Source organism: Protomyctophum bolini (assembly GCF_963924005.1).
Source record: "Protomyctophum bolini genome assembly, chromosome: 5".
Taxonomy (NCBI): domain Eukaryota; kingdom Metazoa; phylum Chordata; class Actinopteri; order Myctophiformes; family Myctophidae; genus Protomyctophum; species Protomyctophum bolini.
Window position 1 is genome coordinate 37,488,651 of NC_137866.1, and position 10,000 is coordinate 37,498,650.

The 10,000-nt window shown below is 42.9% G+C and overlaps 1 protein-coding gene across 2 annotated transcripts in view; it reads left to right on the plus strand.

Annotated features, from left to right (window-relative positions):
• Positions 1-10,000, plus strand: part of hdac7a (histone deacetylase 7a) — a 75,298-nt gene that overhangs the window by 52,283 nt on the left and 13,015 nt on the right. For both annotated transcript variants that reach the window (XM_080763402.1, XM_080763403.1), the window contains 9 exons: positions 1-96; positions 276-409; positions 1,916-2,036; positions 2,899-2,948; positions 4,218-4,325; positions 5,081-5,136; positions 5,615-5,702; positions 5,952-6,071; positions 7,091-7,188. The exon at positions 1-96 is cut by the window's left edge and continues 127 nt beyond it. In XM_080763402.1, coding sequence (XP_080619528.1) covers positions 1-96; positions 276-409; positions 1,916-2,036; positions 2,899-2,948; positions 4,218-4,325; positions 5,081-5,136; positions 5,615-5,702; positions 5,952-6,071; positions 7,091-7,188 — 871 coding nt within the window. The remainder of the gene's footprint in view (positions 97-275; positions 410-1,915; positions 2,037-2,898; positions 2,949-4,217; positions 4,326-5,080; positions 5,137-5,614; positions 5,703-5,951; positions 6,072-7,090; positions 7,189-10,000) is intronic.

Here is a 10,000-nt window from a genome sequence, read left to right on the forward strand (position 1 = left end):
CGCAGTCGTCTCCTGCCTCCACCTCGCTCTCTCTGCCCGACAAGCCCCTGAACCTCGCCACGACAGAGAACAACTGCAAACCGCGCTTTACTACCGGTCAGTCACACACAAATGAGTGTTGGGCTGCATAACAGGAATATCTCAATGTCCTTTGGGCTTTTCTGTTGAGTATAATTTGTCATTTTGTGTGTGTGTTTGTGTGTGTGTGTGTGTGTGTGTGTGTGTGTGTGTGTGTGTGTGTGTGTGTGTGCGTGTGCGTGTACGCGTGCGTGCAGGTCTAGTGTATGATTCTCATATGCTGAAGCACCAGTGCACATGTGGAGACAACAGCAGTCACCCAGAGCATGCTGGGAGAATACAGAGCATCTGGTCACGGCTACAGGAGAGAGGCCTGAAGGGACAGTGTGAGGTAGATACACACGTGCCCGCGCACACACACACACACACACACACACACACAACCGCGTGATTGCATGTGCACGCACACACACATACACAGTGCGAGATCGGAGTAAAAAGAGTAAGCACGAGCCCTAGTCAACAACCAGCAGGGTATTACTGTAGTCACATAAGCAGAGTGCAGAGATAACAATGTGGTGCTTCAAACAAACCAGCATACCAGGTAAACACCACACCTATCATCTGTCTAAAGTAAAGGGACATGCTGTCTAAATAACATTCTTAACCTTTGTGGTCAAGAACAAAACAACTGTATATATACAACAAGAACGTGTAACCAGCATACCGGTATATATCTGCACAGTAAACTAGCATTTATCAAAAACACTGTATGATTCTTACCATCTTAGATGTTAATCAATGGTTTGCTGCATCAGGTTGTTCAGTATAACACGGTGAAAGACAGCCATTTAGGAGTCGCAGGCTTCCATGGAGTTCTGGCAGTGTTCCGAAACCTTGGGCCATGTTTTCTCTGTGTGGCTGCGGAGGTCGTTATTCCTGTAGTCTACAGGTCCATGTGTTTACATTTAGGCTACTCTCCTTAGAGCAGGGGTTCCCAAACTTTTTTGGACCAGGTACCCCTTTTGGGGTAGATATTTTTCCAGGTACCCCCTCATCCTCGCAACACGGATAACAAATAAATGTATACGTCTAAATGTAGACGTCTAAATGTAGACGTCTAAATGTAGACGCTAAATGTGTACGTCTAAATGTAGACGTCTAAATGTAGACGTCTAAATGTGTACGTCTTCTCTTATGGGGGTCCCTGGCATATCTTTTCAAATGGGGGTCCACGGGCTAAGTATTTTCAATTTGGGGGTACTTGACATGAAAAAGTTTGGGAACCACTGCTTTAAACACTTTAGCACTTTATGAACATGAACAAAATAGATGGGTCCCCCCTGGAACTCCCTCAGGTACCCCTGGGGGTCCCCGGACCCCACTTTGGGAACCACTGCCTTAGAGTTCAACGAACAACACACAGAATAACTCTTACTACTTCCGGGCCGCTTTCCTATATTTACAGGTGTTACCAATGATACTAATTAAGGCTCTGTTCCATTTAGTGTACAGTGGTTTTCAAAGTTTTTAATTTCAAGGACCCCCATAACTCTGAGAGTGTACAAATGGAACTCTGAGAGTGTACACATGGAACCACACAGACCCGTATGGGTCCATTTGGTTCCATTTGTACACCCTCAGAGATACAGTCCCATAAATAAGGGGCCATTTGGAACCCACTCAAGGACACTTTGAGACCCACTGGTGTACCAGAGTGTTTCCACTTCCAGTGAACCAACATGCACAATAGCAGCACGCTGACTCTGAGCCTTCATTAGTTTCATCGGTAACACCTGTGAAGGAAGTGCGGAAGGGGCCCAAAGTTCTTTCCAGAATGGCGTGTGTGCATAGAGTTTATCCAGGGCTTCACCGTGTGTGTCGTGTGTCCATGCAGAGCATCAGAGGAAGGAAAGCCACACTGGAGGAGCTGCAGTCGGTGCATACAGAACGCCATGTCCTGCTGTACGGCACCAACCCTCTCAACAGGCTCAAACTGGACAACCGCAAACTGGCCGGTACGTTCGTTTTGCCAGCACGTGCAGCCTCACACGAGTTAAAATTTAGACTCAAGATTTTGCCGTTCGTGGGAAAGTGGAGGTTTGAAAGCTGCACGCTGGAACTTATTTTAATGAATAAAACATTGTTTTGTATAGTAGAAGTACAGTATGTTAATATAACTAGTACATGTGCAGTGGTTGGAGGTGGTCGCTGTACTAGACATTTAGACCCTGTGTTGGGTAGGACACCTACTGGTTGTCAAGGTGTACTGCTTTTCAACTCCCCTGGACTAGGTAGCTGTTTGATATCTCACACAGTACCGGGTTCAAATCCGGAGGTTAGGAAATACAAACCACGTATTGCGGTTTTGAACTCGCCTATAATTCCCATTTGGCTACATAGAACAACTTCAGCATTCGCACAGAAGCAAAACGTGCCGGGGCACTTGTGTGAAACATTGTTCTCATATGATGGTGTTATGAACAGAATGTGTACACGTCATAATTCCTGATGTCATAAGTAATCAGATTCTAGGGCTTGTCCCTGTTATGTACAAGCGTAACCCTGTCTGGCTGTTTTCATTTGCTGTAAGGCAGTGTTTCCCAAACATAGGGTCTTGACCTGATTTTATTGTTTGCAAGTACATTTCCCCCTTTTTATTTCCCCTTTACTATACATAAAATAAATTGTCTATTATTTTGTTTCCTTCCACAATGTTTCATTCAAAACTTTTCCAAAAAGTTTAAAAAGGGGATTTATTGCTAAATTCATTGTATGTTTTTGTAAGTTTGGGTCCTTGTTTGGGAAGCCCTGCCGTAAGGTAATTAATGAATCACTGATAAGAGATCCATTGAATAGATGATGTTCTGCTATCCTCAGGTATTCTGTCTCAAAGGATGTTTGTGATGTTGCCATGTGGGGGAGTAGGGGTAAGCCACACGCACGCACGCACACACACACACACACACACACACACACACACACACACACACACACACACACACACACACTTGGGTCCATTTTGTTACGTTTGTACACTCAAGAGTTAAGATTTCACTGTGTATGAGCGGGGAGAGAGACAGACACACAGGCAGACAGACAGACAGACAGACAGACAGACAGACAGACAGACAGACAGAGTTCAAGAGAGCGAGAGACCGTCTGCCAGTCTGACAGGACAATGCCAGCGTAATGAGAACAAGATGTTTCCATGTCCACAGATCAAACGCATGCCTCACATTTCAATGTCAGAGCCAGACACACAGCCATGCCAGTTTGTTCACAAACACAAGAGAATTAACAGCCATGCATGGAAAAATCCCTGCACACATGCTTCTGTGGTACACAGCGTCCTGTACCCTCACTGGTCCAATTTAACCAACCATTGCACAGTTAAATGATTGAACACTCAGGAGTTTGCTGTGGTAGATGTGCCAGAGAAAACCTTCCTGAGACTTCTACTCTTAAGCCACATTCATAAAATGACATCATTCATGGCTTAAGTCAGTGAGGCCTCTTTAATGTTGGTCCAACCAGCGTTAGTAATGCAACACAATGCTACACCATGCTACACAATATGAATAAACCACCATCCAAACACCTTGGAAATTTAAATCTATGCAACACCACGCCACACCATACAGCACAATACAGCACAAAGCAACACAATGCAATGCCATGCAAGCAACACGGGCAGACGCAAAGATACAGTCTACGACAGCCAGCAACATGAAGATGCATCCGACATTTGTAGCTGCTGCAAAAGCTACAAAGCTACAAATTGACGCTGAGCTGGGTTCAACTTCCAGATGCAAAGCCACAAAGCTACAACTGTAGCTGCAATGACACACGCCGCTTGATAATGTCCCGACCGTGTGAGCAACAACGTGACAAATGATGCTGTGATCTTTGCATCTGCCCGTGTGATCGCAGCATAACAGTTCTATTACATAGTAGAGTTAAGGTGTCTGCAGACTGCTGCATTTTAAAGTCCTTGCAGACTGCTGTGTTTTTCGGCAGACCCGAACTTAAAAACGCAGCAGTCGCCACCTTTACACAGTGCTGTGGAGATTAAAGTATTCCTTTTGTCCTCTCTCTCTGTGCGTGTGTGTGTGTGTGTGTGTGTGTGTGTGTGTGTGTGTGTGTGTGTGTGTGTGTGTGTGTGTGTGTGTGTGTGTGCGCGTGCGCGCTACGTTCAGGTTGACAACGATACCATATGGAATGAGTCTCACACCTCTACGGCGTCCCGCATGGCGGCAGGCAGCGTGACAGAGCTGGCCTTTAGAGTGGCTAAAGGGGAACTCAAGGTACCAAAAGTTGGTACTGTAAAGTTGTGTAAATATTAGTTTTGTTTAGTTTTAGTTTTTTAGGTTTTCTTGCTTGTTTCTAAAGTCTATAGTAATTGCTTATTTGGGCTTGCTTCCTAATGTTGTTTAAACCAGTGGTTCCCACATTTTTTCATGTCAAGGACCCCCAGATTCTTATGTAACTGTCCACAAAAAATATTCAAAATGTTTGCGTTGTGAGTTTGTAGATCTGATATTTTCAAATAGCCGATGTAAAGTGTGAACCAGTAGATGTCAAAACAGGGTTATTGTATTAACATCCTCTAGACAACAGGGTTATTCTATTCATGTATTAACATCCTCTATACAGATTGGTTAAAATAACATTTTATCCGTTAAAATAAGTTCCAGATTTCACATAATGTCTATTTGACCAGATCGTGACCTGAGGTTCTCTGTCAGTCCATTCCCAAACGAAGAAAATCACTTCTTAAACCATAACAGAGTTGCCATGCTTGAGTGTATTTATGTATTTGTAAGGCCCACTTTATGCTTTTCCTTGAACATTCCTTCATTTTTGTTTTTAACTTTTTTTTTTAAACCGATTTATTTTATTCTACTTCCCTCCTGTCCAAAGCTGTGTGTTTTAAACAGCATAAATGGAGGTTATTAGCATTGTGGTCATGGCACATTATGTAGGAATGTAAATCCTATACATCAGTCTTGGTTTGAAGTGTCGTGGTTGTGGATACTAACATGTGTGTCCTTGTCCGCAGAATGGTTTCGCTGTGGTCAGGCCACCAGGGCATCATGCAGACCCTTCCAACCCAATGTGAGTGTGTGTGTGGTGCGCGTGTGTGTGTGTGTGTGTGTGTGTGTGTGTGTGTGTGTGTGTGTGTGTGTGTGTGTGTGTGTGTGTGTGTGTGTGTGTGTGTGTGTGTGTGTGTGTGTGTGTGTGCGTGTGCGTGTGCGTGTGTGTGTGTGTGTGTGTGTGCGTGCGCGCATGTGTGTGTGTGTTTTTCCTGTCCTTGTTGCAATGTCAACACACTGTCAAATTATGTTATTTATGAATGGATTTCATAAATAAATATAAACAACAAATCTTTTCTCTCTCTCTCTCTCTCTCTCTCTCTCTCTCTCTCTCTCTCTCTCTCTCTCTCCTATGATAATAAATGTTCATGCTTTGTCCTTGACATGTAGCGTTGGTGTTTGTCCTTGACATGTAGCGTTGGTGTTTGTCCTTGACATGTAGCGTTGGTGTTTGTCCTTGACATGTAGCGTTGGTGTTTGCTTGTGTGTTTGTGTCTCAGGGGGTTCTGTTATTTCAACTCGGTGGCCATTGCAGCCCGGCAGCTCCAGCAGAAACTCAGTGCCAGTAAGATTCTCATCGTAGACTGGGTGAGACGCTCAATGTGTTGTCTTAAAGGTGTCATTACTAAACCTTAAAAGTCTTTATCGTCGTCCTTCAAAAGAGTATTCAAAAGTTTTAACTGAAAAATCTCCAACTTCCACCGTTACCGACTCTGTACTAGTCTAGCCAGTCTACTGTAGTTTCACGAAAATGTAATATTTTTCATTTTCTGAAAATGAACATTTGGGAGTTAGTTGATATCCATAATGTCTCCTTCCTCCTCCTCCTGTTACCAGGACGTTCACCACGGCAACGGCACCCAGGAAGTGTTCTACGGTGATCCCAGTGTTCTCTACATCTCACTGCATCGCTATGACGACGGGAACTTCTTCCCTGGCAGCGGGTCCCCTGCTGAGGTGTGTGACATCACTATAGCAACCACAGTAACATGTAGATGACCGTTGCCGTAGTAACCTAGATGCTACGTCATATCATGACTCGGTAATCGGGATGGCCTGTTTAAAAAGCTCCTTTTCTGTCAGAATGCACACACACACACACACACACACACACACACACACACACACACCCATGCACGCACGCACGCACGCACGCATGCACACGTGTGCACAGGGACAAAAGTAATACTCTGATTAAGCAATCTTCCTTTGATAAATCCACAACACAAACCAGGCTGACTAGTCACTAGTGTATCATGAGCACCCCTTGTGGACAAATCTGCAGACATACAGTACAGACAGACAGCCTAATTATTGTACCGGTATACTGTATAGCATTCACTTTCATACAAACATCCATAGTAAAATATGTCAAGTTCAGCAGTAGCTTATGACAATGTGTTTTAGCTGTCTTTGTATACATTAGGGCTTAAGTGGTTAAATATACTGTAGATTGTGTGTAAAATGTTGTAGCTGTATGCAAAAGCTGTATGCAAAATAATAAGTACTGTAACTCTTTCTTACTCTGGCTGACCCCTCATACGTATTTGATTACGGCTCGCCTTGGTCTTGCCGACTACTATTTTATTAGTTGATTAGTCATATTTTATGTTCTTTTTCCCATACACATCGCTTGTAAACTTTAGATATATGCCGTTAATTGTGCTAGCTAGTCTATAACTTTCAGTAGCCAATGTGAAATTAATATGAACAACCTCACCAGCCTGAAAAGGCTGCTCTCTACATGATCGTGTGGAGAAAACACAATTTTATACATTTAATGGTTAAATTAAAGTTAGGTAGTATTTCTTTAGTTGAGGACAGCCATGTTATTTTATAGTGTGGCTTGTGACTGTAGGATGCATACAGTAGGTGTATTGTGTAGGTTGTACAGGATAATGTGTGTCAGGTTCCTATCATGATGCTCATTCTGCTCCAGCTTAAGATGTGTGTGTGTGAACATGTTTGTGTTTCAGGTTGGCTCGGGCTCTGGGGTGGGCTTCAATGTGAACATAGCGTGGACCGGTGGCCTGGACCCTCCCATGGGAGACGCAGAGTACCTGGCTGCCTTCAGGTAAACAGTGTTTACATCTTATTCAATGATGCAACAACCGTTGTTTAGCATGGAGAGGCTTCCAGTGAGTGGGCTGGTGGTGGACGTTCATTGTCTTGCTCAAGGACACATGGCCACATGGCTCAGTGTTATACTGTTGTTTGTTCTTTCAAGAGCTGAGTCAATCAGCTAGAGATTAAAACAGCTCTCTGCTCTTTTGCTTTTATTTTGGGTGGTGATCAGTGAGCCAAGCGTAAAACAATTACGCTTGGATCACTGCAAGCCAATAAATACCCAGTGTATTTACAAAGAGCTGATTGTTTCTCAGTCTGTTTCTCATTGAGACTTGGACGTCGGATATAAACAGGTCATCAGCGTGACGGATGACTTTAGAATGTGATCAGAGGCATCATTTCAGAGGGGGGGTGCACGACCACTTACAGTAAGCCATGTTTCAAAAATAGAAAAAAAAAACATAGCTGATCTACAAGCTCACAGCGCATTGTGAAGTGACAGTGTTGTGAGCGGATGGACCTGCTATGTCTCACTATTAACCTATTCATTCCAGGAAAGCTATTTTGTCATTTTAGCTACATTCTAACCACTTTAACCATTATTTTATGCTTTTGCTATTCAAAAATAACAGATACACAAGCTCATAGTGTGTCACTTCATGCTACACTATGTCATAGTGGTCATATTTTGGACCATGGGCTATAGCCCATATCGTACGGCGTACGATATGGGCTATAGCCCATGGTCCAAAATGATGAGAAACGAGGATAACTTTTTTTTTCAAAATTTCAAAAACATGGGCTATAACCCATCGTTTTTGTCATTTCGTCATTTTTTTCAAATCTTCAAAAATGATGAAAAACGGCGCGCTATAGTATGCCGTACGATATGGGCTATAGCCCACGGTCCAAAATGATGAGAAACGAGGCTAACTTTTTTTTTCAAAATTTCAAAAAACATGGGCTATAACCCATCGTTTTTGTAATTTCGCAATTTTTTTCAAATCCTCAAAAATGATGAAAAACGGCGCGCTATAGTATGCCGTACGATATGGGCTATAGCCCATGGTCCAAAATGATTAGAAACGAGGATAACTCTTTTTTTCAAAATTTCAAAAAACATGGGCTATAACCCATCGTTTTTGTAATTTCGCCATTTTTTTCAAATCCTCAAAAATGATGAAAAACGGCGCGCTATAATATGCCGTACGATATGGGCTATAGCCCATGGTCCAAAATGATAAGAAACGAGGATAACTTTTTTTTTCAAAATTTCAAAAAACATGGGCTATAACCCATCGTTTTTGTCATTTCGTCATTTGTTTTCAAATCTTCAAAAATGATGAAAAACGGCGCGCTATAGTATGCCGTACGATATGGGCTATAGCCCACGGTCCAAAATGATGAGAAACGAGGCTAACTTTTTTTTTCAAAATTTCAAAAAACATGGGCTATAACCCATCGTTTTTGTAATTTCGCCATTTTTTTCAAATCCTCAAAAATGATGAAAAACGGCGCGCTATAGTATGCCGTACGATATGGGCTATAGCCCACGGTCCAAAATGATGAGAAACGAGGCTAACTTTTTTTTCAAAATTTCAAAATGGGCTATAACCCATCGTTTTTGTCATTTCGTCATTTTTTTCAAATCTTCAAAAATGATGAAAAACGGCGCGCTATAGTATGCCGTACGATATGGGCTATAGCCCACGGTCCAAAATGATGAGAAACGAGGCTAACTTTTTTTTTCAAAATTTCAAAAAACATGGGCTATAACCCATCGTTTTTGTAATTTCGCAATTTTTTTCAAATCCTCAAAAATGATGAAAAACGGCGCGCTATAGTATGCCGTATGAGCTTGAATAGATCAGATATTGTTAAATTAGCACAGATCTTTGAATATATATTTTAAAGCAAACATGTTTAAATCAAATGAAAGAGGAAGGAAGGCACTGGAGTAACCCTTATTTAATTCACAGGGTGAGTAAAAATGACAAGGTTTCGATGTATCGGTCACATCTTTGTCCGGTCGTTGCTACCTGTCCTGCCTCTGAGATGCCATAGGCTTGAGGCGAGTTTGGAACTCCCTTATGTTTAAATTAAAACCTTGCATGGCGGTCCCTGGAACAAAAGGTTTTGAGATGGGGGTCAGCGGCCAAATACATATCATTTTGGGGGTCCTTGACATGAAAATGTTTGAGCACCACTGATATAACAGCATACATTTTTCGGAAAACTGTTTATAAGACTATAATTAGTATTCAAAAAAGATTATTTGTGGAAAAGTTTAAACGGGGACACCAGGATGACAAGTGTCTATACCAGGTGTCACATGTCACACATGGAGATAGATGGCTTGGACTGATCAGATGCCCTCAGTGCTGATCTGCAAAAGAAAACACAACATTTGGATGTAGAAAATATGCACAAAAGACCTGCACTTGAGGTTAAATGCCAACGTTGGTGGGTGGAAACTTCTATCCCCCCCCCTAGGACCCTAAACGACGCTCCCGTTCGTGACGTCACTCTGTCGACTGCGTTGATTCATGTGGGGTGATGTGGTGATTAGCAGGAATCTGGCTCCATCCCGCCTATGACGTAGGTTCTGCGCAATTATTAATCCGTCTCATTTGGAGAGCATATGTCTGGTGGCCTCCGCCGCCAACAAGGCCCGTTTGGTTCCAGGAAATGATCCGGCCGGGTGTCGTATTAAGACACGGCGAGGACCGCGGCTTCCTCTGAAGGGGGGGGGGGGGGTTGCTTAATTGTTGGCAGTGGGCGGTTGGCACCCATAAAGTTACAGTAGTTCGGTTTTTCAG